At 37.4% G+C, this 17,386-nt stretch overlaps 1 protein-coding gene across 3 annotated transcripts in view; it reads right to left on the bottom strand.

The window, feature by feature from the left end:
- The window catches only part of LOC125239750 (zinc finger protein OZF-like), a 31,239-nt gene extending 14,283 nt beyond the window's left edge, over positions 1-16,956 (bottom strand). For all 3 annotated transcript variants that reach the window (XM_048147416.1, XM_048147408.1, XM_048147409.1), the window contains exons 1-3: positions 16,802-16,956; positions 1,740-1,872; positions 1,123-1,197 (exon numbers count right to left, since the gene is read on the bottom strand). In XM_048147416.1, the coding sequence (XP_048003373.1) occupies positions 1,123-1,197; positions 1,740-1,872; positions 16,802-16,930 (337 nt within the window). In that variant the 5' untranslated portion in view covers positions 16,931-16,956. The remainder of the gene's footprint in view (positions 1-1,122; positions 1,198-1,739; positions 1,873-16,801) is intronic.
- Between the last annotated feature and the right edge of the window lie 430 nt (positions 16,957-17,386).

The raw sequence follows: 17,386 nt of genomic DNA, 5'->3' as shown, positions 1-17,386 counted from the left end.
TCGCGGTCGCGGTCGATTTACGACGGACGTCCGCGTAGCGTAGTATGTTCTTAGCTTTAAGCTAGGAACATACTACGCGGACGTCCGTCGTAAATCGACCGCGGACGGGGATCTGGATAATGAATATGTTACACTTAACCGTGCAAACTATCGGTCGACGGAAGTGGACGTGGCCTTGAGCGCATGGACGTCCGATCGAAATCTGGCTCGCTGGATGTTTTGTGACCGTGCACACTGATCGGTCGGGGTCGCGGTCGATTTACGACGGACGTCCGCGTAGTATGTTCCTAGCTTTAAGCCGGGCTTTTGGTATGAAGTGAGGTGCAAGATGAGCGCTCAGCGCGTTTTATTACCTCTATGAACAACTTCAAGTGTATTATTTAGTCGAAAGTTTTATTTGCGTAAAATTGACAATGGATGAATTTGTTCCTTGTGACGGTGACAAATGCGTGCACATATTACTGGACGAAGGCAAGGTAAAGTCATTATATTTAATATATTTTGCCCAAAAAACGAGACATTATTTCCGCGCCAAAACCAGCGCCCGGCTTGTGTATTTCTCAGAAAAGTGCGGCGCATAAGAGAACATTTTGTAGGGCTGTGAGTCCGAAAACTGAAGATTAGTTAGATATTGCTAAAACGTATCTTTCGGCTTGCCTTACTTCAAAACCACTGTGGTACAGGACAGCACCTACTTCATTGATGAGAAATGTGACGTGGTTACGCTATGCGTGATATAGCGTACCTATTATTATAGTACTTTATTTTCAATAATTATAGTAAATATTATCTGGGATATGGGTTAAATTGTGGCGTAGGCGAGAGGCTGGCAACCTGTCACTGCAATGTCACAATTTGGATTTCTTTCAACCCCTTTTTGCCAAGAGTGGCACTGAAACTTAGTAGTTCATGTGCTCTGCCTACCCCTTTATGGGATACAGGCGTGATTATATGTATGTATGTAAATATTATCTCATACAGTCATAAAGAATCAACAGCAAATGTGAAGATTGTGGTGTGAAATGTGGAACTGTCCAACTTGTAATATATCTTGGCCAGGAGTGTGGTAGGCTGTGTCTCAGACGTAGACTGTTTTTAGGGCAATAAGGTTTTATTACTCACTCCACACCGGCTCATCACTGCAGTCACTGCCGGCGTCCCCACACTCTGTTATTGACTCCACCGCTGATTCTTCTCCTATAACAAATTAACACATAAATATACATTAGGCCGCCTATTGTTTATCTCTGTAATAAAATTTATTGTAATGTGTGTGTTCCTATGTACATTTCTGAGGTTGTGCAATAAAGTGGATTTGTATTGTATTGTATACAATCATTTTATCTTTAATAGCCGGGATAGAACCTTACATTACATAAAAACACAATAATACGCGCGCGAGCGCGATAGGAATTAAAAATAAATGATACAAACTTTGATTTGGCTCCCAATTCGTTTGACTTTGGCTCAACACTCAAGCAATTATTTGGGTTGCACAATTTGATATCTCCTTTCCATGCAAATATTTTTTTCCATTGCATGCAAAATGGAACAATTCAACCCTGAGCCGCTATAATACCTTGGTTTTATAGGAAGTTTCCTTTTTGGATAGCAGTAGCTACTGTTATTCATTCTGTGACAGTACGAACCAGGCTCAAATGCCTTCTAAAATCCATAAACTCGATATCATTCAAAACTATTAACAAATAATAAAATGTTTCAATCCTACTAATCATTACCAGGAGTTCCTTGCAGCCGCGCCTGCAGCTCCGCCTGAGTGCGCTGCACCTGCAGCTTGAAGTCACTCGCGTCTCGCAGGCGGCCCACGCACACCGAGCAGATCCCACATGAGCCTTCACCACTCAAAGTCACCTAAAACCCAATAAAGTATTTATCTGCAATATATCTGTAAATCAAAAAATTTCATGAACTAAAGAACCAATCAAATTATTTAATGAAATATTATTTAATTTGTTAGTTAAGTAGTCACGCTCCTATATGCATATAGATTCAAAATTTAAATAGACAGCATAAGAAAAAGCCCTCAAGTCCACTGGTGGTGGGTTTGTTTCCCGGCTCTGCTACCAGTGGACTTGATCGCTTTTTCTTTGGTATATGTTATCTATTCCAGTTTCCAATATACCCTTTTTTTAAGATACATAATAATATTAATAATATAAGGCGTAGGGATGTGACGACCCCATCGCCCATTGGTTTTACCAGTGCAATCAGTCAACGCAGGGCAGCTTGTGGCGAGCTGTTGGGGAACAGCGACCCCACGTACCCGAGTGCTCCTGGGGAGTTCTGTTACCCGTAAGGCGGGTGGGTGGGACAGTACTCTCTACCTCTGGCTTGCCTTGGCTAGCCGTCCAGAGTGGAGTCGTTAGGGCTACATGCCCCAGGGGTGGAAGTGAAAATTTGCATAAGACGCGAGTTGGTACAGTTCTCACACCGGTGTTGCCCTTGAGCCATCTTGGATGTCGCTTTTTGTGGGGGCCCATCTTGTGGGGACGAGTCACCGTCTGCCGGAAATAAAATTGGATACCGTTTTATTAGGCAGGCGTCCGGTTTTTTATCCATAGCCCAGTATTTAGTCCATCACTTTCATCAAAATAGACCAGTTCATTTTAGATTCCATTAACTCTCAAATAGTCCTTACACCCTGGCGGGTGTTGCCGCTGCGTGTGTCCCATGATACGGGCAAGGGCAACATCCGCTCGGTGTACCCCTTACATTTCATTAAAGTGTCGAAAGGGCCTCTACGTGTTGGCTTCGGCCCCGCGCACGCCTCCCAAAGGTCCGGAATACCATTGTTCCGTGATGGGAAAGACATATTAATAATATACATATAATGGGATGATAAAATTGATTGTACTTCTTAGTTGCATACTCGGAGTAGCTGCTCTGACACAAAAGATTATACGTACCTAATTCCCTAACATGTAATATTTGTATTGAATTGAATTTTAAAAATTAAATGGTCTCAGTCCAGTGGGACTATTTTGCCAGTGACAAGGTGATATATTTATTTATTTATTTAAGCTTTATTATTCTACAGAAAGATTTTCTTTTCTTTCAATTTAGTTTTTATTATTGACTAGCTTTTACCCGCGGCTTCGCCCGCGTAATAAAAGTATTCATTAAGATTTTCATTTGGATCCGTAGGGACCGTAGGTTTCTCTGTAGGTATATTTATCTGCGATTATTTCGATTGCACATAATACTTTTGCTTGCAATGATTGTAGAAATATTACACATCGACCACAGCGTAGGTAATTCTATATACGCTGGGGAAACCTTTATAAACATCCCACATAGCCCGTATTTCGACACTATGATCGGTGGGTAAAAAGTACTTTTTTCTATTATCCCTTACAATTTTTTACATTTTGCTTATACTTATCGCAAACGTAATCTTCAAGCAAGCAAACAACGATCGTCTTAGAGCACATTGATTGTAAGAGACCGCCGACCGATTATCCGTATCCCTCTAACGATACCCATATTATCCGTATCCGTATCGCTAACGCTATCGCTATCCCTATCGCTATCGCTATCCCTATCGCTATCCCTATCGCTTTCCCTATCGCTATCCCTATCGCTATCCCTATCCCTATCCCTATCCCTTATCAAGATGTTTAATGATATAACACTAAGTTCTCGCGCTTTGTACACATATTTAAAGTCACATACAGGTCGAACGCGATTCATTAACATTATTTTTACCTTTTTTCCCAACGTTTCGGCCAGGTTGCACTGGCAGTGGTCGCGGAAGACTGACGTCCCAGCAAAATGTCACCGGAGATGTAAACAACACAAAACTACCCGATATTAATTTATATAAATGTTCGGGGTAGACAAATAAATATAATCTACCCGCTTTTAGTTAATGTTTATTTCCCACCATGTTTATTTTAAAGGTAAAAATAATGTTAATTAATCGCGTTCGACCTGTATGTGACTTTAAATATATGTTTAATGATTTCTTATCAAGTGCTAAAATATAAAGTTTCATGGTTTTATCATTTAAAATTAAGAAATCCCATACAAACTTTCAACCTCTTTTTCAACCCCTTCATCCCTTTTTTTCAAAATAAAAAGTAGCCTATGTTCTGTCTCAGGGTCTAAAGATTGTCTGTTCCAAATTTCATTAAAATCGGTTGCGTGGTTTAAGCGGGAAAGCGTAACAGACAGACAGACAGACAGACAGACAGACAGACAGAGTTACTTTCGCATTTATAATATTAGTATGGAAGTATGGATGGATTGTATTCTGTAGACCCCTTCTGGGTAAAAGCCTCCTCCAGCTGTTTCCATTTTATTTTATCTTTTGCCATGCTTTGCCATTCCTTGCCTGCAGTAGCCACAATGTCATCCTGCCACCTGGATAGTGGATGTCCTCTCTTTCTTGATCCCTGTGGTCCTTTCCACTTTGTAACCTTTCCTGTCCACCTGTCATCGTTTAGCCTTGCCACGTGACCCGCCCATCTCCATTTCATGCTTTGAGCAAAGCGTAAGGCATCAGTTACTTGCGTCTTCTGTCTAATATCTGAGCATCTTATTCTGTCCTTTAACTTGATGCCTAAACAGCTTCTTTCCATTGCTCTTTGCGTGGTCTGTATTTTATTTTTGGTTGACTGGTTTAGGGTCCAAGTTTGACAGCCATACTTAGGTAAGGCAAGATAATATGGTTGAGTTCATTACCGTTTTCTTTAGGTGTATCGGAAGTTGTGATTTAAGGATTTCTTTATGCGCCCAAAATTGTTTTCATGTATTGGCTATTCTTCTTTCTATTTCTTCTGTATGTCTTTCAGGGTTAAATGATATTTGTTTACCAAGATATATATATTTTTGGGCATATTCGAGTGCAGTGTTGTTTGCTAAAATTGGTATCTCTTTATTATTGGTCATAAGTTTAGTTTTTTCGAGATTCATCTCTAGTCCTACATTTGCGCTAGCAGCCATTAATTCATTTATCATTGACTCCAGTTTGGATGGGTTTTCACATAGCAGTATTAGGTCGTCCGCAAATCTCAAATTGTTTATATATTTTCCACTTACACAAATTCCTTTTTCTGACCATGGTAATTCACTCATCAAATTTTGAAGAACAGCTATGAACAATTTTGGAGAAAGTGGATCGCCCTGCCTTACTCCACGTTCAATATCTATATCTGTGCCTAATCTGTCTAGTTTAACTCTACTTGTGCTCTGGGAGTATATATCTTTTAAGATGTTTATGTATGTGTTATTTATTCCTTGTTTGTTTAGAGCATAAATCATAAATCATAAATCATATTTTATTTGTAAACATAGGTACATATAGATCTTACATGGAGTTGTGTCAGTGTCGCTATGCTTTGCCTGTAGGCATACAAATATTTTTTGTGGCGATTGAGCATGCAGCAAATATTAAACAAATAAGACCTGAGACTAAACCTAATCTTAATGATATTCTACAATTCAGAATCGGAGAGAAATTCTTTAATAGAATAGTAGGCTTTCCTTGCCAAAAATTTAAATAGACTTTTTTTAAAATCTACCATGTCACCTAATTCTAGTATGTTGTTTGGTAATTTATTGTAAATCTTAGGTGCCATACCGAAAATACTTTTCGCAAGAAGAGCCGTTTTTATTGAACGTGTGTAAACTTGATTACATCGCCGAGCGCTATTGGAAACAGAGAATTGGCTAATATTATTTTTGACATAGACGGCTGATTCAAAGATATACAGACAAGGCAATGTTAGAATATTATATTTCTTATAGCTCTAAGAGCTTCCCATATACTTTTGTGTGAAATACTGTCTAAGGTGATATAAGCTAATTGTTATTGATTTTGGTACGGTAAGTACGACAGTGTTCGTTGGTTGGTACTTGTAAATTGATAGCTAGATTTTATGAAATGAAATGAAATGAAATGAAATGAAATGAAATGAAATGAAATGAAATATCTTTATTTGCTTGAATATGGTAACAAGGTAGGTCTTATGGCTAAGTTTTCCATGCATATTCAACCTGCATGCAGGCGTGCAAATTTTCAACATTTTAATATTAAATAATTTATCTCATGCACATTGAATAAACAAGTTACAATGTGGGGATCGGAGTCAGGTTCGATTAATGGTGAACACGTGTTGATAGTTCAAACGATTTATTAATACTAACTCGCTTACACATGCATGCAATACTTATGCCCACTACATCACCGGGCTAATAAAAGAAAAAAAAATAGTACTTATTACAATTTTTTTTTTGTTATATTTCTATTTAATAACAAGAAAAGCCTGGAAAAAGTCAAAATGACTCAAATTGTTATATATATTCCTATACCTGTATCTATTACACAAATAATAAATCATTGAATTTTACTCAATAAACAATTTTATACGGTTTTTATGAATTGTTTCAATTTTTCCTTTATTTATTATTTTTATATTTGGTCCACAATCTTGAACAACTTTAAATGGTCCTTTATATAATTTATCCAATTTCTTTGCAGTTTCGTTTTTCATTAATACTAAATCACCCTTATTGTAAACAAAAGAATGAGCATTCTGGTCATACAATTTCTTATTAGCTAATTTACTCCGGAGCAAATGCTCTCTGGCATCCTTATGTGCTAATTGTAGCCTATATCGTAATTCTAACATGTAGTTATTAGGATTATACAATGGATCCAAGGTGTTACTTAAATTACTAGGTACTTGGCATACTTTTCCAAAAACGAGCTCAAATGGTGAATATTTAGTTGAGCTATGAATTGTGGTGTTGTAGGCAAAACACCAAAAGGGTAGCCAACTACTCCACGTATCAGAACGTTCGTCACAATAAATTCGTAAAAATGCCGCTAAATGTTTATGCATATTTTCTATTGATCCTAGGGATTGATGATGGTAAGCTGTCGAATGAATTTTATTAATTTTTAAAAGTTTACATACCTCATTGAATATTGTTGACGTGAACTCGGTCCCTTTATCTGTAGCAATGACCTTGGGGATACCATACCGTAATATGTAATTGTTGACTAAAGCTCGCGCCACGCTGACTGAGTCCTTATTGCGTAGCGGGTACGCTTCTATATACTTACTTAGCTCGCATTGTGCAGTTAAGATGTAGGTGAATCCGTCTGAGTCTGTTTGTAATGGTCCTACGATATCAAGAAATATTTTTTCCATTGCCGCAGTGGCTGTTGTCGTTATTTGCATTGGTTCCTTATTTTCTCGCGAATATTTCGTAAATTGACATTTACTACATTTTCGTACAAAATTTTTAACATCGTGTTCTAGTTTTGGCCAAAAATATTTACTTTTGATATTATTTATCATGCGTCGTATGCCGGCATGCCCACTCGTTGGCAATAAGTGATAGTCGTTCAATATGATAGTTTTTTCTTTTTCGTCAATTATCCTTTTAACATTTCTGAGAATGCTAATGCGTGGTCCGGACCACTGATTATTATTCATTATTTCTTCACTGAGATTCTTTAAAAATAACGCGTTATCTACTGTCTTGATGACAAATATCTCATTTATATTTAATTTATTACAAAAAACACTCAGTTTATTCGCAAAATCGACTCGCGTATAGTGCGACATGTAACTAAGGTTTATGTATATAATTGACTTTGCCTCAACATACGAAAAACATTCCTGTTCCGTAGTTACTTCACCTCTTTGTCGTAACTTGTCTAATTCTATATTTTTTATAAATTGTAACTCAACAGAATTACTCGGTTTTCTTAATATTTCCGAAATTTGAGGTTGATCAGGCCCCGAATCATTGGATATATTAAGATCCGCGGTATTTCCCGAATCTGCGTTTTGTTGTAAAGCTTTTTTGCTTTGCGCTCTAGTTGTAACTAAAACTTGTTCTCCTATACTCTTTAACTCATCCGAAGTGATGGTCACTCTACTCAACGCGTCTGCGACGACGTTATCTTTGCCCTTAATGTAAACAACTTTGTAGTTATATTGTTCGAGTTGCAATCTGAATTTAATTAAACGGGTGGACGGGTCTTTCATGCTGAATAAATACAATAAAGGTTTATGGTCGGTCATAATGGTAAAACTTTTTCCGTACAAATATGGTCTAAAGTACTTGACGCTCCATATCACAGCTAATAACTCTTTTTGAATAGTCGGATAATTTAACTCGGCTTTGTTCAATGTTCTACTTGCGTACGCCACTGGTCTCATATCTTTGTTACATAAACAAGAGCCTATCGCCAATCCGGAGGCGTCTGTTTGTAAAATGAATTCATTATCTTCTGAGAAGTCTGGATATTGCAAGATTGGTGGGGAAATAAGCTTTTGCTTCAGAGTTGAAAATGCTTGTTTACACTCATCCGTCCATTCGAAAGTAACATTTTTCCTACTTAATTTATTCAATGGTAATGTGATTGATGCAAAATTGGGTATAAATTTCCTGTAATAATTACAAAACGCTACGAAACGTCTTACTTCATCGCTATTTGTGGGTTCTGGATAATTTTTTAATACTCTAGTTTTTTCAGGATCTGGAAAAACTCCATCGGATGTTACTGTATGACCTAGGTACAAAAGTTGAGTTTTTAGAAATTCGCATTTCTGCGGATTAACCTTGAGATTTACCTTTCGCAATCGTTCTAAAACGTTAGTTAAATTTTTGTTATGCTGTTCCATATTTCTACCAAAAACCACGAGGTCGTCCATATAAACAAAACATTGTTCATACGAAAGTCCTGACATGGCGATTGACATGACACGCGAAAACGCACTGGCACTTATTTTTAATCCCATTGGGAGCCTTTTCATCCTAAATTGTCCTTGACTGGTGGTAAATGATGTAATGTTTCTACTGTCTTCATCCAATGCTGTTTGATAATAAGATTGTTGCAAGTCTAGGTGACTGAAATATACTGCGCCTGATAATGAGTCCAAAATCTCGTTGATGTTAGGTAGTGGAAACTTATCATCTTGAATTACGTTATTTATTTTTCTATAATCTACGACTAACCTCCATTTTTTCGTATTACCGTCCGATTTTTTGGGAACTAAAAGTATTGGGCTATTCCAATCACTATTTGCGGGTTCTATGATGTCATCTTTTAACATATTTTTAATCTGTCTACTAATCTCTGGCTTCATAGTTTCTGGTAGTCTGTATGGTTTTACGTATATTGGTTTGGTGTTGGGTTTAACACTAATACTCTGACTTAATATATTTGTAGTGCCTAGCTTGTCTTCATCTAAGTAAAAAACGTCTGCGTATTTCACACAAATTGATTCAATAAGCTTCCTATCGGTTTTATTTAAGTGATTTAACTTTAATGTTTGTAGCAATCGTGAAACCCTATCTACTCCATTGTCATATTTGTAAAAGTAACATATGTCATAGTCCTTCAAGGGAGTAAGTTTTGGCGTGAAAATAGGTATTTGAATGTCCCTGTCAGTTGTATTTAATATTTTAATCGGTATCCTATTATTTTTGACCTTTCCTATACTACCGGCTATAAAAACATTTTCGAATAACTCTCCTGCGCTAATTACATATTCATTTCCTATTTGAAAAGATGAATCGACTTTTATCAAATGCAATGTCTCAGTTCTAGCTGGTACTGATAAATGTGTATTGGTGTCACCATTTCCGTGAATTGGTAACACACACATTCGATCGTCAGAATGCAAAGTTAACAAGTTCGTCCGTAAGTTGATATCTGCGCCATAAGTTCGTAAGAAATCTGAACCGAGAAGTCCATCCGCATGACATGGCATTTCATTTAATACGTAGAACTTCTGTGTGAATGATATCTGGTTACCGTTCTCTAGCGATACATAAGCTTTGTTATTGCAGGTGATATCACCTCCCACGCCTTTTATTGTTGCATCTACCTTTTGCAATAAGTTATTTGGAACTCTATCTATATGAATTAATGAACACGTCGCCCCTGTATCAATAATGAAAATTAATTCTTGTCCTTGTACTTTTAAACTTACATAATTTAACCCTTCGCATGTAAACACGTAATCTACTCCGTCACATGTTAATACTTTATGGACGAAAAAATTCTGAAAGGTTGGGGTGTTCGTCACTTACCTGGTTTCCCTCTCTTGTTGTAGCAGTGTAGGTCACATTCCGTGAGGTGCCGCGGTTGTCCCGCGCACTCTGGCTCCTAGTACGCGAATTATTGCGCGTAGCTCGTCCTCTATATTGCTGATAACTGTTGCTACTTCTATACCTGTTAAAGTTATTTGGTGCCCAGTTGCTGGTATGGTGGTATTGGTTATAACGCGGATATGAGCCACGGCTATTAGATCGACCACTATAACGTTGAGAGTAGTATCCACGGCTGTTGAAGTGTCTACTTACCGGATATCCTCTCCTGTAGCCTCTCATGTGCATCACTACTGGTGTTGGCTGGCTGTTGTCCTCATCCTTCGCAGCCTGCACCGCTTCTTTCAATTCCTTGTAATTCCTTGCCGCAATGATAGTACCTAGCCTCCTGTTACGCAAACCATCTGCAAATCTTTTTACAGCTAAGTTTTCGTTTATAGGTCTCAGGATTTCGCAAGCTTTTGTATCATTGTCCGCTTGCGCAATCGTGAGATTTGTAAACAATTCCTCAATTTTATCGCCATAGTCTGAAAGTGATAGATTATTTTGTGTAATGCTATTAAGTTGCATTAACAATGAATTTGCTGACTTTTTCGGGAGTAAATATTTTTTAATGTCTGAAACTAATGCTGAAACAGTATCGTAGCTTGTTTTTAATTTGAGTTTCGCATTTTTAGTCAATTTTGTTTTAAGGACAAAAGAAATCAGCAATTTCTTGTTACTTGCCTCTTGTAATATGCTTTCCATCATTTCAATGCCTTCGATAATTCTTTCAACAGTTTCATCCTTGCCGTCGTACAAGGGAATCAGAGACCCTACTTCCTTTAAGTCAAATTTCTCAGCCATTTCGATTCGTTTTTGGATTCCGCAAGTACTGTAATTACTATACTCTAGTATTTTATTATATATTTTATCGATTTTATCGCATAGAACATCAAATATGCAGCCGGGAAACTGTTCCGCTGTACTGCTGCTTGAGGTAGACTCAATTAATTTTACATAACACAAATATAGTTCCTGGGCCTTTTTAATTTTATCGACCCCTATCTTTTGCAAACGGCGGTTGGGTCCTAATTTACTTAAATCTACTTGTAGTTTGCCAAGTTCACTTAATATGGTATTTAATTCTGCTTCCATAAGTAAAACATGCCAAGTTTTTATAGTAATTGCTAAACTACTTGCTAAAATTAAGAATAATCGCGTCAATTAATACGAAAAACACTCCTTTTATCATACCTCACTTTTATCGTATCTCACTTCACATCACACGTGTTTCTTCTTCTGCAACGTCACCGGGACCAGCGTCATCGCCTCGAGTCTGCCTGCGTCCGGAAAGCCTCAGTCGACTGCGCCGTACCATGTCACTTTGTATTTCTCGTCGTATCCATTTATGGTGGCATTTTCTATATCGGTAGAACGCGTAGATCAAAACACCGATAGCGACGATGGTCAATATGCATGACACTAAAATGTTGTTGACCTGCAGATGCTCTGTGTGCTCTGAGATGCCTTGTCCTTCGTTGGAACCTGCCGCATTTTGCGTAATTATAACTTCCTTCTCCTCTTGTTTCGAGTAGGATTTTCCCATCGTCCTTTAAATGTAGCACAACAGACGAAACGTCCAACACAACACGACGCGAATAGGTAAAGTTCATAAAATCAGTTAAATCGATCACCACGGTTGTTTCTGACCGAACGAACAAGTATTGTCTTTGCAAAAGTCATGAAGGTATTACTCAATAATATTAGCAACATCACTGCACCGGACCGTCCAAAATGCTGACGCGCGCGGCGCCGTCGCCTTGGAATGCACCCGGCGGCGGGCGATATGCGCGTTCATGGCTCAGGGTCGCCATGTGGGGATCGGAGTCAGGTTCGATTAATGGTGAACACGTGTTGATAGTTCAAACGATTTATTAATACTAACTCGCTTACACATGCATGCAATACTTATGCCCACTACAACAAATTAATTAGGTGTCCTGCAAGTTCTAAATTTCTAAATAAACTAAAATGATTTTAAATGTCAAAGGTTTGCAATAAATAATAAATTAAAAGTAGTAAATCTGAATTATTAACAATTACAATTAAGCTTCACGAGTCAAATATTCCTTAACGCTATAAAAACAATTGTCTAGTAACCATTTCGATAATCTAGTTTTAAATAAATTATTATCTTCTAATTTTAAGTGATCGGGCAGGCTGTTATAAATGACTATACACATGTTGTAGTAGTTTTTTTTGTAAATGGCTGATTGGCAGGAAGGTTGATGTAAAAGGTTTTGGTATTGTGCCCTTGTATGTCTTGTGCTAAAATCGCTACGATTAACAAAATGGCTGGGGTTATTCCTAACGTGGAGACATGCATCTCTGATATAGAGGCACGGTAGTGGAAGAATATTGAATTTCTTAAATAAAGGTCTACAACTTTCTAAAAACCACGCGTTATCTAATGCCCTAATACATCGCTTCTGAATAATGAATGCTCGTTCAGAGTCCACAGAATTCCCCCATAACAATAATCCGTAGTTTAAAACTGAGGAGACGTAACCATGATATGCTATCAGGGCCGCATCGGTGGACACTGTTTGCCTAAGTTTTTTGAGCGCGAAGATAAATCTGTCCAGCTTTTTGCAAATCTGATCTACATGGGCTTTCCAATTTAAATGAGTGTCGATATTAAAACCCAGAAACTTAACCGTATCGACCATCTCAATTATTAAATTATCATATTTAATTTGTAAAGGTGATGGGTTTGAGTTGTAGGAACAGAAATTCATAGCTTGGGTTTTTGTTATATTGATTTTTAAATTATTTATTTCAAACCATTGAATCGCGTCTTTTAATGTATTATTGGCTATTGACTCAAGACTTGTGTAATTTCCGCTGTCGCTTTTTATAATAAGAGTAGTGTCGTCAGCGAAAATAATGCATTCTTGTTTTATGGCCTTTGGAAAATCATTAATTGCAATTAAGAATAGCAGTGGTCCGAGAATGCTTCCCTGAGGTACACCAGTTTTGTTGGTCATTACATCGGACTTGAATTTTTCCTTTATGAGTGTATTTGTATTCTTCCTAACCATTTTTTCAATTACCGTGTATTGCGTTCTTCCCCTTAAATAACTTTCTATCCATTCAAGTGCTTTGCCTCTTATTCCGTACGTTTCTAGTTTTTTTGTGAGTATTGAATGGTCGACAAAATCAAAGGCTTTGCTGAGATCCAGAAAGATAGCCATAATTGGGTGTTTGCTATTTAGACATTGTGTAATAGTTTTTACCAAGTTAATGCCGGCCAATGTAGTCGATTTTCCTTTCCGAAACCCGAATTGTTTTGATGTTAAAATGTTGTATTTCTCTAGAAAGTCATTTAGTCTGCTTAATATACACTTTTCAAACACTTTAGACAGAACGGGTATCATGGTAATGGGTCTATAATTGGCTGGGTCTGACTTGTCCCCTTTCTTAAACAGGGGCTTCACAATCGATAGTTTTAATTCATTTGGGAAGACTCCATCCGTGAAAGATAAATTAATTATATGCGAGAGAGGTCGACAGATTTCGGGAGCACATAATTTAAGAACCATTGTTGTGATCTCGTCATGACCTGTTGTTCTGGTGTTCTTTAAGGACATAATCGTTCTATAAATTTCTTGCTCATTTGTAGGCTTAAGGAAAATCGTTTTAGTGTTGAATAATGAGCTGTCTAGTTTTACTTTTGACGGCTTTGGTTGTGTAATATTTGTCTGATTTATGAGATATTTATTGAAAAAGTTACATATTTCATTAGGATCACTGTGAGAACTATTTTCATATTCAATGTGGTTAATTTCGTGCTTGTGAAAGTCATTTGATATAGATGTAGATATGGTTTTCCAAGTTGCGCGACATTTATTTGTGTTACTTTGTATGAACTTACTATTGCAAATCTGTTGTGCTCTACGTATACACCATTTAAACATACGGTTATATTTATCAAACTCAAATTTACTTATTTTGTTGTTTCTACCGGCTCTTCTGTATTTGAAATATAAGGTCCGTTTGGTTTTACTAGACTTTTTTAAACCCGGCGTTAGCCATTTAATTTTCCTAGGTCGATTGTTTATTTTTACTTTGATAGTTGGAAAACATAATTTGTATAGTAGAGTAAAGATATCGTAAAAATTTTTAAACGCCTCTGAGGCCACCTGGGATTCGTAAACATCATTAAAAGATAACATGGAGATGTGATTCGCGAACTTTTGGAGATTATCTTTACTGTAGTCTTTTTTGTACTCGAACCATGTGGTTATGGCCCTTTGTTTAGGAGCTTTTACTTCTAAAATTTGCGCGGTTTCATGGTCTGATAATCCTAAGTATGCTAGTTCTGAATTGACATTTTTTATATTACTTGCTATTTGGTCTATGCACGAATTCTGTCTTGTCGGAGTCTTAATATGAATTTTAAAATCGTAGCTGTGTAATATACTTAATAATTCCTTAGTATTTGTATCATCTTTCAAAATGTCCAAATTCCAATCACCGCAAATGATAATTTTTTTTCGTTTATATTTTTCTGCAGCAAAGTGTAGCAATTTTTCCATACTACTCATAAATAATTGTATACGTGATTTATCTCTATATGGTATTCTGTATATACAAAACACTACGATGTTTAGGCCGGTTACTTCAACCCCACAGCATTCGAAATTGAGCTTCATTGTTATTTCTGTTGGAATCGGTACAGATTTGAATTCGAACATCTTGTGTACTAGGATACAAGTGCCGCCTCTACTATGATCCCTACTATATGATGCAGCCAATTGATAATTGTTCAATTTAATATTATTCTCGCACCCTTTCTTAACAAATGTCTCGCTGAAACATATGATATCAACCTCTTTGCCCTTGTTTGATAATTCAGTTAAAGCTAGTTCAATTATGTCTAATTTATTACAGAGACCTGCTATGTTTTGATGTAAAGTTCTAATTGTACTTAAAACTAGGCCATAATTTTCAGCGCCGTCACTTACATTACCATTCCTAGTGTCTAGTGATAGAAGGCTATTGGCTGCGAAATAAGTTATTTGAATTTGTGTTTGTGTCACTCAGGCTATCGTTCGGTTCCTTAATTAGTGGTTGCTGTGAAGTTGTTGGGAGTATGTATTGGCTTCCATTTACATATACTTTATTGTTCCTTACAATGGGGTTAAGACCTTTTGATCGGGCATCTCTAAATGTGTTTTTAATTAGTTGTCTATGTTTGAGTTCCTCTCGATCCATGAATTTTGAAACTGCTAGTCCTGTATCTCTGAAGTTATGGCTGTTTCTAAGGATGTAGTTTGTCATTCTCTTATTTATCATTTCAATTTCAATTGGTCTTCTATTTCCAAGTTTACCTATTCTTCTTACACCGTCAATGAATCCATTAATATCTACTCCAAGAATTTCGTAAAATATGTTACTGATTTGTTCTATTAGAACGTATTCGTTCTCTCCTCTAAATTCGTTTAATCCGTACAATACTATTGAGTTCTTGCCAGTGTAGTGGTCTCGTGCAGGGCTAAGGGTCGTATTATGTGTCTGGTTTTCAATTTTTTTATTCACTGAATCTAACTCCTGTAATAGTTTGTCATTTTGGGATTGGAGCTTTTCGATAGTCTCATTAATGCTTTTTATCTTTTCTTTAAAGCTTGTCTGTTCCTCTTGTAGTACTGTAGTCTTTTGTGTCATTTCCATTTTCATGTCCGTGATCTTGGTGTTAAACTCTTTGATAACAGCCTTTGTGATGTTTTCCGTAATGGACTGGGTCAAGCTTGCTTTTATAACTTCAAATTCAGTTTTTATCAGTTGGGTAAATTTGTCATAAGTAATCGTATCGGTGGTTGTTACATTGCTGGGAATGTTCGAGTGTCTAGGTCTGTCTTGCTGATATTGTATTAATTGTATACTTAACGAAGACTCTGTTGCAGTATTCGCTGAGGTGTCTGTGACGTCATGTTCGTCGACTATCGACATATCTGTAATATCAGTAGTCTGCAATTGTGACGCATGCCTTTGCAGGTAAGCTGGAGATGCTGGGATATCGTCATATATAGCTAGATTTTACAAGGGCATTGGCAACAAAAAAGTGGCTAAATGCGTTTCAAGATTAATTCTTCATCAATTTCTCACTATAACATTAGTTTACTGCATAATAAGCTATCGATATTACACTTTAAACAACATTAATGAGCAAAAGAAGGAGAAATTATAAGATGGCGTTTGTACCGGAAGCATGTAATATTTAGAAGAGATATCGCTCAAGACTTCTCATGTACAAATATTAAAATTCCGGGTACTCTAATAGATTTAATTTAGATGCATTGTTATGTTGTTGTCAAAAACGGCATGTTTATCAAGGTCCTTCATCACCTCTAACACAAGAAATTCTGATCAATTCGAACATGGGTTTTCAAACAAAACGAAAAAAAAAACTCCGATTCCGAGGTTTTTGAGACTGTGTATTTATCTAGCATTTGCAGGTTTAAGCAATTTTTTTTTAATACTACGTTGGTGGCAAACAAGCATACGGCTCGCCTGATGTAAAGCAGTCACTGTAACCTATGGACGCCTGCAACTCAAACAGTGTCACATGCGCGTTGCCACCCCATTAGAAACTTGTAAATTCCCTTTTGCTGTGTTAAGTAAATTATTCTACATCCCACCAAATAAACAACCCAAAACTCACCCGGATGCCGAAGCATTCTCGGAGCATGTGGGCGTAGACCTCGGTCGCGCCGAGCCGGGTGTACGGCGCCTGCAGCTCCTTGTCCGCGGCGCGCAGCTGACAGCAGCCACACGGGGTTAGCGGCCCCATCACGAACAAATATACATTCAAAACAATAAAATAGGCTTGTGTCGTTCACGAACTGTGAACTGTTAGGAATAAAATCCCATCAATGACCGAAATGAACTGAATCTTTCCGTGCTCTGAGACGTGTGAGAATCGGTCTTTGCTCATTTAGTTCAGTATAGGATCGGCGAACGCGAGCGGTTTGGATCAAGAACGAGTGTGTGACTGCGCCGACCGAGAGCGAGAGCTACTTAGCAGAGCAACAAAAAAAAGTCAAGTTTTCATATTAAACTTCGGTTACTTACAACCTTTCGGCCCGGAATGTTACTATCTGTTGACTATTCATATCTTTTTGACACTATTTGGTCCCATTCGTTCTGATCTTTCCGACCGCAGTGGTCACTGATCTGTCTGAACTAAATGAGCAAAAGACCTAAAAGAGCGAACTAGTTCGTGGGAGCGATTGAACGAGATCGGAGC

This window comes from Leguminivora glycinivorella, chromosome 26, assembly GCF_023078275.1.
Source record: "Leguminivora glycinivorella isolate SPB_JAAS2020 chromosome 26, LegGlyc_1.1, whole genome shotgun sequence".
Classification (NCBI taxonomy): domain Eukaryota; kingdom Metazoa; phylum Arthropoda; class Insecta; order Lepidoptera; family Tortricidae; genus Leguminivora; species Leguminivora glycinivorella.
Note: the sequence above shows the minus strand (reverse complement) of the source record. Positions and strands in the feature narration are given on the sequence as shown.